We start from the raw sequence: 15,364 nt of genomic DNA, 5'->3' as shown, positions 1-15,364 counted from the left end.
GTAGGTGCTATATAAATGCTTATTCCCTTCCCTTCCTCAAAAGCAAAAGGGAAGTTCTCATCTCAATGAGAATTTTGTGGTTAAAGGGAATAAGAAGCCAAGATAATAGCAGATTCTCTGGCACATGTGACAGTGCCAATGAACTTGTTAACTAATTTTCTAAATGATCTTTTCAGAATCAGAATTTTTATATCCAAAAGCAGCTACTCACTCTAGCCAAGGTCTACAAAGTGTAAAAATGTATATCTATCTCATAGCTAAACATTAGCAATGGAATCTCTTTACCAGTCACCCTTAGAATTGATTTTACTTGTCCTTCTCACAGCCCTTAGTACTATGGAAATGTTTATGCTAATGGCAGGGAGCAACCTACCTCACAGGTATGTAGGAAAGCATCAAGAAAACCTTAAAGTGCTCTAGAAATGAGAGTAAGAATAAGAATTACTAGTATTATAACTGTGGCTCTCATTATCAGCATAGGGGAGAAACAGAATCTTGGGATACTTTCCCTTTTCATTAATATTTGGGAGGCAGGCAACTAGATAGCTTATAGATTCTGGACCTGAGAGAGCTGGGCTTATCTTCATGACCACTGCTTTCTTTCATACTCTTCACAAATATGTCACGTCACCAGTTACCAAATCCCAAAATCAAAACTGGAAGACAGAGTACATCAGCAAAACTGGAACATTAAAAGAGGCAATGGTGATGTAAGGGTTATGTGATTTAAAACTGCCTAGAATTGCGTGAGAAAATATATATAACTCACAAAATGATGATTCTCCCTTTAAATGTAAACCGTAAAACAAAAGTTCTTAAGCTTGCCAAGATACAATAATGATAACAACAGCATTAATAATAATAACTGTACAACAATAGTAACTGACACTTATATAGCATTTTAAAGCTTTACAAAGCACTTCACATATTTAATGAGAAAACCAAGCATCAGAGAGATTAATGACCTGCCCAACGTCACACAGCTCATACATCTAGGAGGTAGAATCTGAACCCAGATCTTTCTGACTCCAAGTTCAAAACTCTTATCCATTATACCATACTGCCTCTAAAAACTTTTCACGTTTACAATTTATACTTTTGTGAGCCTATTAGGTTTTATATATTATTAGTGGTCTGAGTTCCCATGATTTGCCAGAAATCCTTACTAAAGATTCCACTTGTTTGTACTGAAACCAGTTCCAAAAAGGAAAGACATCCCTACATGCTACCAAGAGGCACTTTGTACTCTTTTTAGTGATACAAAGTTTTTCTACTGTCCCCCTTAGAGTCCACGTGCCCATCAATCCTACAGGTAACAGCCTCTATCCTAGAGCTTTTACAGTAGAATCCATGAACATTTTAAAAATATATTTTGATGTCTTCAATATAATTGATTTTCTTTGTAATATTATGGATTTTATTTTATACATTGAAAACCATTATTCTGAGAAGGGTCAGACTACCAAAGGGGTCCATAATACACAAAAGCTGAAGAAGCTCTACTCTATGCAACACATCAAAATGCCCAAATCTTCTAGCAATGCCTTTGCCACATCTAGCATGAGGAGTCATCAGAAGGTTTTATTGGCTGCCTCGGATGAGAAAAGTTGAACATAAACACTGATTACTACTTCTAAAATGCTCTATTTACTAATACCTTAGTACACTAACTAATGTCCTTAGACTTTCTTAGTAGTTACATTTCCTTCATATCCAGAAGAACTTAACTATAGCTGATAATCATCTATAAGCTGACTTCCTTTAAATCAATCCTTTGCTAACTGAAGCATACAAGAAATGGGTGGAAGAAGGGAATTTAGGGGCTAGAGAAAATCTTCAGTGAGAAAGAATTCCCAGGAAAATGCCTTCCCTCCCCCAACTTCCCTCTACTTTTTCCCTGAACAACATTACATCTGTATCTGAGGGGCGAAGACTGCAACTACCACCAGCAATTCTCCCCAAGTCATTCATTCAAGAGGCAAAATTTCTATCATCAGATCATCTTTCCTCAAAAGTCCAGTTACTCAAGCCTTATATACCTAAGCATAATGAGTCATGGGGACCTTAGTTACATTATTAGAAGAATCACCTTGATATCTTTCTGAGAGAGCTATTCAATTAGATAACTATTTATGGACAATTTCTACTTTGGGATAGTCTAGACCTGTGATTTTGTTAGTATAGTGTCAAGCTATTAGGAGACGCCCTGTTTTACTGAGCTAAGTCCCAGCAAGTAAGCTGTGCCCTGAGCTTGGCGTAACAACAATCTTTTGCACTCACCCTCTGGCAAAATCATATAATTTTTGTATTGCTTTGATCCCTATTTCCCAGGGGATCCCAGGGGAGCTGGTACTGCAGCCAACATGCTGCAGCAGAAAGTAACCAATCAAATCTCCTGACATACTAAGTGAACCAAACCAGGTGCTTCAATCTGTCCCCGACACACTACCATTGGTTCTGTACCCCACTGAATGATCACAAGGCTCAATAATCCTAACAACTTGAGACAATCACAAAGCTCAACAATTCTAATAACTTAGAGACCATTCCCAAGGAGCCAAGAACACTTGTATTGTCCCAAGAAAAGCCAGCCGTGGGAACTGTTTACTCAAGATTGTTGGATCCCGCCTGCTTGTGCTTTTCTACCCCTGCCACAAGCCATAAGCCCTCCTTCTCAGAAAGGTGGACTTCTGCTTGCAAGTATTTTCCTCACTTTGAAATTAGATTTTGTTTGATTCCTGACTCTGCTGTCTCTAGCCTGCTTTGTCCAGCTCTAGCCACCCACTGGTCAGAGATCAGTTCCAGTCCAGTTGACAACAGGTAATGTCCAGGAGAGAAAAATCATTCTACCAATGCAAGTGAGCACCTTCTGTGCAACTCCCAGTCTTACAAGGTTTGCCTGGTGCACTGAGGGGTTAAATAATTTGCCCAGGATCACATAGTCACTATGCGTCAGAGACAGGATTTGAATTCAGTCAGGCCTTCTGGGTTCCAAGGCTTGCTCTCTATCCTCTATACCAATTCATAGATAAAAATGCCTAGAAAGCCCCTTTCCCTTTGTAAATAATCAGGACCTGCCTGCTAAGTATCTGCATCTCTACTTCCTACCTCAGCAAGACAATCCAAGTCCCTTAGCATACCCAAGCTCCAGCAACAGCTGCCATTTTCTGGTCTCCCAACCAGAAGAGGAAATTAACAGGAGAACCCAAGAAGCACAATTCTAATAACAATTGAGGAGTGAGGTAGTATTCTATTTAGTCAAAGCCCAAGGAATTACAGGAGATTAATGATTTGTGGAGCAGCTGATAAAAGTCTATCCCATAAAAGACACTTAGCAGCTTGCCCAGACAAACCAAAATTGAATTGCAACATCCAGGATGTGATTAATATATGAATAAGAATGTCATTAGAAGTGCAATAGTATTAAAATTTAACCTTCATTCCACTAGTGATACAAAAAAGATTTCAGGGAAAAGTACACAGACTAATATCAACAAAAAGTTGATATTAGCATCAGAGTCAGGCTGGTAGAGTTGATTGTGGGACAAAGATATTTTCCCCTAAAGTCATGAAGGATCTTGGCTTCAAAGTAGAAGCCAAGGCAGAAATGCCAGGTTACAAAATTCTGATAAGAGTTATTAGTGTTTACCTAATTAGCAGTCTAAGAATGTAGAAAGTTTCAGGAGAGGGCAGGCTTGTTTGGCTTTTTTCATCATTTTATCACTAGAGTCTAGCAGAATACTTTGTACTTAGTAGGTGTTTAAGAATGGGAGATAAAGAAATGTCTGGCGTAGCCAGAAGCCCCGGAACAAAACAAAAGGGTATGGCTTACAAAAGGAGCAGAATCTATAACCTTGTTATCGTTGAGATTATGTTCTAACCAACTGAACTAATTACAGCTTCTATCCCTATCACAAGGGCAACTAGGTTGAGTAACGAATAGAGTGCCAAGCCTCGAGTAAGAAAGATTCATCTTCCTGAGTTCAAATCTGACCTCAGACACTTATTAGTTGTGTGACCCTCAGTGAGTCACTTAACCCTGTTTGCCTCAGTTTCCCCATCTGTAAAATGAACTGGAGAAGGAAATGGCAAAAACCACTCCAGTATCTCTGCCAAGAAAACCCCAAATGGGGTCAGGAAGAGTCTGACACAACTGAAAAACAACTCAACAACAACAAACAACTTACTTCCAACTGTCTAGGTAAGCTCTGGCAAGTTATGTGATTTCTCCTGCCTTCAGTTTCCTTACCTGCAAAATAAGGGGATTGGACTAGATCTCTAAGGTTCCTTCCAGTTCTAAATCCTATAACCTGGGTTCCAGGCCCAGCTCTGCCACTAACTACTTATGTGTCCATAGACAAACATTTCACTTCTCCAAGTCTCAGTTTTCTCATCTCTAAAATGGGAACTCCTCCAACTCTTCCTCCTCCCTATTTCATTGGTTCGTTGTCAGCAAATGCTATATAAATATAAAATATTATATAAATGAAAGTTGTTATTGGGTTGAGAGGATTTATTTCTGTTCCTACCCACCCAAGGAATGCCACATTACCTTGCCTTCTTACCAAGCCTTATCATCACCAGATATCACTGCCACGGACAAACACATAGGTATTTGGACATCCACATTGAAGAAGGATACGTCAAAATCCCACTCACCCAGAATTTACTTACCTGTTGCTTGAAAGCCCACCCAATAAATCTCATGCATTTTACACATTTGAAAGGTCCTCTAGACTTTATTCACTGTCCATTTACCCTCATTTTATAGAAAATTCCCACAAGCCTGGCTATCTGTTTAGCCTTAGCCCATAGCGGATTAGAAGAGGTCAATTAGAATGAAAGTGAGGAGGGATATCAGCTATATCCATAAGAAGTGACTGCAAGAGAGGAAATAGAAAAAATGTCTCAGTATTCTGAGACAATTTAAATACCAAGATATCAGGAACCCCTAAGGGCATCATACTAACTCTATATAAACAAGAAAAGATTAAGATAGGATTCATATGTTATAGTTAAAGCAGACCTGGCTTTTGGGTTTAGTTGTTTTTGACTCTTCATGAACCCATTGGCAAATGATACCAGTGATTAGCCATGTTCTTTTCTAGCTCATTTTTACTGATTAGGAAACTGAGGCAAATAGGGGCTAAGTGACTTGCCCAGGGTCACAATGCTAGTAAGTGTCTGAAGCTGGATTATGAACTCAGGTCCTCCTGAGTACAGGGCTAGTGCTCTATCCACTGCACCACCTAGCTGGGGCTGCCAAAGCCTGATAGAGTAGAAAGAACATTAAACTTGGAATCAGAAAAACCTGGGTTTAAGTCTAGGTGTCACCACTTAATGGGTATGTAAGTTCCTTGAGGAGCTTATCAGGTATATAAAGCCGGGTCACATTCACTTTTGCCTTTGTATTCCCAGAACCCAGCACTTAATAATTCCCAGTACTCAGCACTTAATAATTATTAAGTGATATAATTGGGGGCAAGACAATTTCTCTGAGGCTCAGAGACCCACTCTATAAAATGTGAAGAAGAATAAGTGTTCTACCTACCCAACAGGTTAACGTAAGAATAACACAGAATCACAGACATAAAGCAATTTATAACCATTAATACTACATAAGCTATTATTATTATAGGCTTATGTCATTAACACCACTAAAGTCTTTCCACCACACCACACTGCCTCCCAAATAAAAATATTAATAATGATGGCAGTGTTGGAAGAAGCATTGTTGCTCTATATGTTTTTTTATTCTATTATACAAATTATTGCTTAGCAACCATGTTACCTTAGTTTTATTATAATATAAGCTATTACTTAAGAAAGTAGGGAAAGGTGAGATCCATTTAAAAAGATTTCAATCTGAAATGTTCATTTCTCACAGAACTTTTGGTGCTTTTAAATGGAAGCTTTGGTCATCTGAAAATTTCATTTATTTAGAATGGTTCACTCCCTCATAAAGTCAATTAAATGAGGTGATGTTACATTTGCAAAAAAAGACTGACTACTTAATTGTTACTTTAATTGGTATTAACATTACCAAAGGTATTCACAAGTTTATCCCTTACCGAAAATTTGTTCTGAAGATATTTTTAAACTATCAGAAGTTTTAAATGCTATTAGCATATTACCAAATTTATAATGTTAAGATTATCATACCTTCATTTTTCATGATGTAATGGACAATTTGCCCAACAGTATCGCTATTCTCATATACGCTGTCATTCAGTTCTGAAAGAAAAAAAGAGACATTTTAGCAAATCACCTACACCCTATACAATTCTTAAATTTCTTAAATTCACTCTTAAATTGAAGGATATTTCACCCATCGAAAACAGTCAAGGGGGTGCCCAGTAAAATGGTAAGAGAGTCTGAATTTCCTAAATTTGTCTTGGATTTGTCAGGAATGAGGTGTTCAGATACTTCCTCAGTATTATTTTATAACAAAATAAAATAGAACTATTCTCAATATTTATTCCTGAATTTCTCCTTCACTGCTTGTCTATATTTTAAATCAGTCTTGCATCTACAACTACCTACTAGACATCTTGAACTGGATGTCCCCAAGACACCTTAAAAATGTCCAACACCTTCAACATGTCCAAAACTGAATTCATTATTTTTCCATCCAAACCCTCTCCTCTTCTTACCTGCCCTATTAATAGTAAGGGTACCACCATTTACCCAGTAATAATAACAACAACAACATTTATATAGCATTTACTGTGTGCCATTGTACGAAGCACTTTACAATTATTATCTCATTTATCCTCACAATGACCCTGGGATGTAGGTGCTGTCATTATCCTCATTTTACAGATGAGAAAACTGAGGCAAATAGAGCTTAAGTAACTCACCCACAGTCACAAAGTTATGGTTTGAGGCTTGAATGTGAACTCAAGTCTTCTTGATTCCAGGCATGAAACTCTATCCAATGTACCACCTAGCTCCCAATCACCTAGGATCAAAACCTAAGTGTCATTTCCAACTCTTCACTCTCACCCCCCCATATGCTTTCAGGTGCCAAGGCCTCCTGATTTTACCTCTGCAATGTCTCCCATGTAACCCCTTCGCTCCTCTGACACTGTCATCACCCTGGTGCTGACCCCCATCACCTCACACTTGGACTATTGCAATATCTTTCTGCTGGGTCTGCCTGCCAAAGGTCTCTGCCTACCACAATCCATCCTTGACTTGGCTGTCAAAGTGATCTTCCTAAACCACATGTCTGACCATGTCAAACCTCCCTCTCCTGCCACACATATACCTCAATAAACTTCAGTTTTACTACGAAGTTTTTCTGCACATTGTGGCAGAGATAAGGGCCGCCCTGGACAAAGGGGACCTCAAGGAAGAGGTCAAGGGCCTCATCCCCACTCCCAATAACTGAAACTCTATGACTGGAAGGACTGAAATGTCCTCTTGCTTCTTAGCTCTTCCCTGAAATCCCCCCAAGGCTGCCGGGCTGCAGCTGAGGCTGATGCCCCTGAATCCTGCCTCCACTGTGTCTCTCCTCTTTGTCCCCTTGCTCACTTCTCCTATGGCTTTGTCAGCCTCCTCTTAGCTCCCTATTTCCTCTTGCCCCAGTTCAACTTAAGCTTATCAATCTTTTCCGTTGAAGTTACCTCTTCTTGGGTCTACTGGGCTTTCCTCTTCTCTATGTAAGTGTTATGTCTCCTGTCTAGCCTCCTGGGTCCTCAGTTGTCCCCTCTGTGAAATAAGAGACTGATAGTCCCAGAGCTACATTCTAACTTGGAAAGGCCTTCCCACTCTGTACAGAGATAGAGGGAGGCTCCAGCCTGGCCAGGTGAGGCCCAGAAAGGCTCGTGGACATACAGGCTTTGATTGAAACAAGAAAGTTGTTGACTTGACTTGAAATGAGTCAATAAATAGGAAATATATATTTTAAAAAACAAACTCCTTATCAAACCCAGGATGAAATATAAATATTTGGTTCAAAACAACTGCAGTGGATACAGTGCTGGGGCTGAAGTCAGAAAGACATGAGTTCAAATGCAGCCTCTGATATTTAACTCGCTGTGTGACTCTGAGCAAGTCACTTAACCCCAGTTACTTGAACTGTAAAATGAGTGTACTTTAGCACCTACTTCCAAAGGGTCGTAGTGAGGATCAAACAGATAATTTTTGTAAAGTGCTTAGCAAGGGCCTAATAAAGGCTTGTTTCCTTTCTTTCTTCCTGTCTCAGGTGCTTATCAAAGCCCTTCTTAACTTGTAACTCCCCACCTTTCCAGTCTCCTTCCACCTTTCACCACCGCATCAAATACATTCTGTCATCCCGTGACAATGGCCTCCTTTGCACTAGCTGTCCCCCAGGCCTGGAACGCTCTTCCTCCTCATCTCTGCCTCTTGCCTTCCCTGGCTTAAGTCCCAGCTAAAATCCCACCTTTTATAGGAAGGCTCTCCTGATCCCCTTAATTCGAGTGCCTTCTCTCTGTTGATCATTTCCAACTTATCCAGTACACAACTTGTTTATACTTGGTGTTTTGCATATTGTTGCCTGACTATTAAACTGAGTTTCTTGAGAGCAGGGACTGTTTTACCTTTCTTTGTTCCCCCATTGCATAAACACAGTGCCTGGCACTTCATAGATACTTAATAAATGTTTATAGATTGACTGACTGACTACAAAATCTCCTTGTGGCTTCTCAAAATAATACTGTCATGTATTTATCCTAAGCAATAAGCTTTTTTTTTCAAGTTGCATCATTCTCCCCATTTCCACATCAGACTTTAAGGGAAAAGGAAGGAAGGAAGGAAGCTAATTAAAATAATCTCCTAGCTTTGTACTCCAATTCCTGACTTACCATTCCAATTCAAATGTTAGTCTTTTGTTTTCTAATTGGACAACAATCATTTTTGTGCTACTGTAGTCTCCAAAAAAAAAACCTCTTGAACCCATTTGAAAGCATTTCAAAACTGCCCAAATGACTGCAATTTCTATTTGGCCAGCATCCTCAAAATTGTTTCCCATGTTCTTTTAAAATGTATCTGTCCATTTTCTGAAGCTAAATAAGGAAACATGAATTCTATTCAAATGTACAAGGCCATTGCAGGTGAGAGTGGCAGCCAGCAGCCCGCTTTGCTCAACCTTTGCAAAGAAAAGCCTTTCTCTTTCCTCAAAATGCTCAGACTCGTTTGTTACAGTGAACCATGTAACAAATGACAGCATCTTAGAAACCTCAAAACTGTAATTTGCCTTGGCCTTGCCAAGAATGAATAAGTGTGTTTGCTGTCTTCCTTATGGGAAGGCACAAATTAGGCTTCATGGAAAAGAGACTTCAGAAAAGAAAAAGCCTGACACAGCTAACCAGCAGAGGGGATGCTCACTAGGAGGAAGTACAGTTTTCTGTTTACAAACACTATCTGAGGTTTCCTTCTAAGTTTGCTCATAAGTTTTCATATGACTCATTATGCAAAGTCTTTAAAGGGCAGCGGGGGTGGGAAAAAAATAACAACTTGGTCAGCTGACTGTGAAAGAGCAAGCCTCTCCCCTCACAATGCCTGGTTCACCCATGACCTCTGCCAAAGGGCCCTTTTCTGCCAAAACAGTATCAAAGGGCTACAAGATTCATGGAAAGGGCCTGTCTCTCCCATCCTCCAGGGCAGATTTCAATACCTACTCTGAACTGGAGGAAGATACATTTTTCCCTAAAGTTTCCGCCTTTCTGCTAAATAAAGGAGGAGGAAAAAATAAGACCTTTAAATAGTTATTCATTCACCAGATTTCTGTATATGTATGAACCTCCACTGGTTTTCAGTATTTCACAATCTTATCCTTTACACAAATACTGTAAAAACTTACATTCAAGCTTATTTATTTGTAAGAATCTGTAATTGAGATCATTTCGCAGCAAAACAAAACAGACAACAAGGGAATTAAAGTCTGTAGACATCATCCTAGATCCTTTTACTAATCCAGGTATTTTCATTAAAAAGTACAATATTTCCACATTGGAATTATATGAAATACTCACATGAAGCAAGTAAGAAATTGACATATATGTGAGAGTTCATTTTTACGGATAACATATGTCTCCAAATCAGGGTTTCTTAACCTGAAGTCAGTGAACTTAGATTTTTTTTAATTTTTATAACTGTATTTCAATATTAATTGGGTTTCATTTGTTATCCTAATATATGTTATCTTAGGCATTTAAAAACTTCCTCTGAGTAAGGGACCACAGGCTTCCCCCAAGTGGCAAACGGGTCCATGACACTAAAAAAGATGACAAACTCATGCTCTAAATAGTCCTGGCCTGAGGTTGTCTTTCTAACAGGACAGAAAGGATGGGAACTCATGTGAGTATTGATTGATGGAACTGGTGATGTTTAGCCTGGAAAAGAAAAGACACAGAAGGGATATAACAGTTGTTTTCAAATATTTGCAGCTGTCACAAGGAAGAAAAATGAGACTATTCTCCTCAGCCCCAGGTGGCAGAGCTAGGAGCAATGAGGTGGAGGTTACACAGGCAGATTGCATTTAACCCTCTAAAAATGAGTAAGTGACCAAGGAATCAGGGTGTGTGGTTGGCTGGCTTGGGGTTGTGGGGAGGGAAGAGGAATCCTTCTTTTAAAAGGAGGGGGCACAGCTAGGTGGAGTAGTGGATAGTTCACCGGCCCTGAGGTCAGGAGGACCTAAGTTCAAATGCGGCCTCAGACCAAACACTTGACACTTACTAGCTTTGTGACCCTGGGCAAATCACTCAACCCCAATTGCCTAAAAATTAAAAAAAAAAATGAATTTAAAAAAAATTGGGGTCGCTTACCTATCTTTTCAACCTTTTCTGCAATATCTTGTTCCGCTTCTGTTGTACACCGATAACCCTTCTTCTTGAGCAGATGGCAGATAAAGACTCCTACAAGACCCATGATGAAGAAAACTGGAACTAGTACAATTGCAACATATTCTGGATGTCCACTCCCAGCGTTGTTTGTGGGAGATGGAGTCGTCCCTCCACTGGAAGATGCTAAAAAAAAAAATAAAGTTGAATAGGAATAAACATGAAATCCTGAATGAGGTTTTTTGTTTTGTTTTGTTTTTAAATCAGTCTCACAAGGTCAGCAGCTAGAAAGCAGCTGGAAATGACTGGAAGGTTTTGAAAGGACTGCAGAGTGTACGTACTGGCCAAAAACAGGAATATGATCTGAGGCTTCACTTCGAAGAAGTAGAGGGTCTGGAATGAGGGAAGACCTGCTCCTGTTGTACTTCATCTACCTTGATCATATCCCATGAGGACACTGACAAGACAAAAGCATCCAGCAGGGGAGGGGGGATCAGGATGGGAAGACCACAAATCCATGCCACCTGGGGCAACTTTTAAAATAACCAACTGGGGACATTTCACCTGGAGAAGACTTGTGGTGTGTGAAGATATGCTAACTGTATTAACTTAACTGAAAACTTGTCATATGGAAGAAGAATCAGATTTATTCTGCGTGAGTCTCAGAGAAGAGAACTAGGAGCAATGAGCAGAAATTACAGGAAGGCTTTTTAATTTAGCTTAATTATCCACATTCTCCATAAGAAAACACTTCCTAACCCTTACAGCTGCCCAACAACCAATGGATTGAGATGGAAAAGGCATCATTAGTACTGAGTTCCCCAAACCTGACTAGAGATAATTCATGGAAGGCTGCATGACTGCCTGTTTCATATAATGCAAACAGCACTCGGGCTTTGAGTTGAAGTTAGACTAAATGACCTCTAAAAGAGGAAGTGGGGGTTTTAGAGTCAGAGGACACAGGTTCAAATCCTGACACTGTCTTTCCATATAAACTTATAAACCTACAAATTTAGAAAAGTCACATTTCAGTTCCCTTAGTTATAAAACAGAGGGGTTAGACTAAATGACCTCTAAAGTTATTTCCAGCTCTAAATCTATCATCCTATGATGTCCAGCTCTGCAAATGATTCCATATTTGTACACCAGGACTTGAAGGGCTACCACCATCCTCTGTGGGAAGCTAGGTTTGCTTCCAGTGTTCTCTAAATTACACCTATGAGAAGTAGTCAACCTACGGAAAATACTGCAATGTACACAGAAGGTTTCAAGTAACACTGGATTGATTGAATGCTGAAATACCAAAAGTTGCTCTCATTTATGATATATGGGTAACTCAGAGTTATCAACAAGGATCTGATGTAATTTTGAGCAAGTCATTCACTTTAAAACAACTGTTGAAGAATTACAGAATGGTTTTAACATTGTTTTCCAACTATATTAAAGACAAAGAAAAGTACTACAAATATTAAGAGCTCCACAAAAGTTCAAAAATGATTGGCCGATGAATTAAGTAATTAGCAACTTTATTCCCTGTTTTATCATTGAGAATAATAGTGGCAGCTACATTTAATGGAGTCCTTTGAAATATTTATTAATCTTAACTTTGAGTATAGTATTTTACATATGTGGGAGAGTATTTTTTTAAGCTGAAAATGATTCAAGTGCATTAATAAAAAAGGCAACTACTAAGGACATTGTAATATGGCAAAACATGTGGGGGAGGAGTAGGATAAAAGAGAAAGGGAGATGATATAAATAGACTCTATTGGACTCAGATGTAGTCTACTCCTGAATATAGATCACCTCCATATATGAGATCTCTTTGAAATGAAATACGTATATGTTAACATATACAAAAAAGCAACTGCTAGGGGAAAAAGTATATAGGTAGCATTTAAGTTTTACAGAAGCCAAAACTGAGAAGGGAAAGGAGAAACATAGCCTATATATGGACTAATAAAATACTGACACCTGGTTACAAAATATTGTTGAGAAGGTCATTAGCATTTACCTGGTAATATATATGTGATATTACCTGGTAATGTGTGTGTGTGTGTGTATATACACACATGCATATGTTATTATAATGCTTATATATAAATATACATATATAAATAACTAGGTTAGAGAGAAAGTACAGTACTTTGTGTATATTTATTATAGATATTCTATAACATGTTGTCTTATGTACACATGAAATAACACCATAGATATTAGCAAGAAACATAATAAGAGTAACAATGTAGGAACCTGAAATTAGTGTGTGTCTTCACACAGCTGAGTTTCCTTTAGCTGAACTAATTTTGACATCAAACTAATGCAAATGGAATCCCACAACAAAGGGAAGTAAGCTCCAAGCAGCTTTAGTACTAGCAAAATGCAACCCATCAATTAAAATGCCAGGTATCTAGTTACTTCCACGCCTACAGACTCCTTTTACGATGAGTTATCTGCCACCCCCCTCCCCCACTTCATGTAATAAAATAATTCACATTTAAAGTTCATGTTAAGGTTTACAAAGAGCCTTCCTCACAACAAAGCAAAATTGGTATCATTATCCCCATTTTACAGATCCAGGAACTGAGGTTCAGAAACCTGAAGTGACTTAACTACAGTCTCAGTTACTAATGACAGCCAGGATTTAATCTCCTGACTAAATCTTATGCTCTTTCCTCTAAACCATACTATTTCTCAGGTAGTTCTCAATTTACAAGGAAGCTGCATTCCAAAAATATGTTGGTAAAATCGGTGGCTGGAACCCAAAACAATTTCCTAGACAAATAATTTACATACGCTGCTTTATTTCTGAGGGCAGCCAAGAGAGAGAGAGAGAGAGAGAAAGAGAGAGAGAGAGAGAGAGAGAGAGAGAGAGAGAGAGAGAGAGAGAGAGAGAGAGAGAGGAGAGAGAGAGAGAGAGAGGGAGGGAGGAAGGAAGCAAAGAACCCCACATTTCATTCATAGTATAGCTTAGATGACAAGCAACATGACATTGTGGATAGAGAACTTGCCTCAAAACAGAGGTTCTGGGTTCAAGTCCTCTGACACATAGTGACTGTGTGACACCAGACAAGTCACTTAACTCTCTAGGAGACTCTCTAAGACCCTGAATTGCAAAGATGTCAACCTGCATTAATAGAAGTTTTCTCACCAATTAAATCACAAGTCCAGTCTAATTTCATAGATACGGTATATCTTATACTACCAGTATCACAGAACTCAACCACCATGAAATGTAAAGTATGGGAAAATGAACTGAGGTTCAACTTGGGGTCCCTGGAACACATCTTTCCCCATTGTAGCCCCAGGCAAAGGAATCAGGACTCCCACTACAACAAATTCACAAACTCCCCAAGGGAAGAGTCCCCAAACATCAAGCCTTTAGTTAGAGCTTTCATGGCTTGAGTTAGGGGCTCTACCATGGTGGAAGAGGAAAGACAGAAACATAAACCTACATGAACTTTTTGAGATCATCTAGTTTGACCCCCTCACTTTACAGACAAGGAAATAACTTCACAAAAATTAAATGATCTACCCAAGGTCACCCAACTATTGTCAGAGCTAAGATTAGAATTCAAATCTCAATATATTTTGCATGACTCAACATGCATAATCTATATCATATTGCTTACTGTCTCAGGGAATGAGGAGGTGAGGGAGAAAGAAAGAAAATTTGGAACTCAAAAAAAATTTTAAATGCATGTTAAAATTGTCTTTACATGTAACTGGGGAAAAATAAAATATTATTTAAAAAAAAAAGAATTCAAGTCTCTTAATTCTTAGTCCAATACTCCATCTACCACACCAATTTACTTCTAAGGTTGATGGTTGAAGAAATGGTGAAGCAGCTCTGGATGATGAAATAAGATTGAGATATGAAAGAGAGAAGGTAGAGGGGGATGATAAAAAATATCTGAGGCAGGGGAAAAAAAACCCACTCTTTTCTTCACAGCATCCCTACTATATCATGTACTTCTTATTCCCTTTCTTCCCTCTTATTCTCTTTCTCCCCAGTTACCATCTCCTTAACCAGATAACTAACAAGAGAAGGTTAAATAAGGTTGGCTGGTTGGTTGGTTTCCTCCCTGTTCTCATTGCAAGGAGATGAATGCTGAGTGTGCCAGTAATAAGGGTAAGTATGTAAGGAGTGGAAGGGAAGGGATGAGTAACGTAGCCAGAGTACTCTTTCTTCTCTTCTCTCCCCACCTAGGGAGGTGGAAAGCACAGGGAAGAAAGGAAAATTTAGGAGGAGTCTGAGTGTCACAATGCCCCCTTTCCCCCCTAATTATTACTAAGGGAGGCAATCTGGCGTGGAAAAAAGTAGGAAAGATAGATAGTAAAGGGTTTAACTGTCAATACGAGCCTAATATTTTTTTTCCTAAAGGCAGAAGGGAGCCACTGAAAATTATTTATCAGGAGAGTAACATGGTCAGACCTGTGCTTTAGGAAGACTACTGTCAGCTGTCTGGAGGATGCATTAGATAAAGGAGAAACTGGAAGCAGAATGACCAATTAAACTTAGCTTTTGATAAAAATTTCTCTACACCCGCATCAGGGTT

The 15,364-nt window shown here is 39.0% G+C and overlaps 1 protein-coding gene across 3 annotated transcripts in view; it reads right to left on the bottom strand.

The window, feature by feature from the left end:
• Nucleotides 1-15,364, bottom strand: part of RELL1 (RELT like 1) — a 95,285-nt gene that overhangs the window by 58,288 nt on the left and 21,633 nt on the right. For all 3 annotated transcript variants that reach the window (XM_078148780.1, XM_020992118.2, XM_020992108.2), the window contains exons 2-3: nucleotides 10,791-10,991; nucleotides 6,163-6,234 (exon numbers count right to left, since the gene is read on the bottom strand). In XM_078148780.1, the coding sequence (XP_078004906.1) occupies nucleotides 6,163-6,234; nucleotides 10,791-10,991 (273 nt within the window). The remainder of the gene's footprint in view (nucleotides 1-6,162; nucleotides 6,235-10,790; nucleotides 10,992-15,364) is intronic.

The sequence above is a fragment of the Phascolarctos cinereus genome, unplaced genomic scaffold (genome assembly GCF_003287225.1).
Source record: "Phascolarctos cinereus isolate Bilbo 61053 unplaced genomic scaffold, phaCin_HiC Scaffold_9;HRSCAF=440, whole genome shotgun sequence".
Taxonomy (NCBI): Eukaryota; Metazoa; Chordata; class Mammalia; order Diprotodontia; family Phascolarctidae; genus Phascolarctos; species Phascolarctos cinereus.
This window is presented reverse-complemented; position numbering and strand designations above follow the sequence as displayed.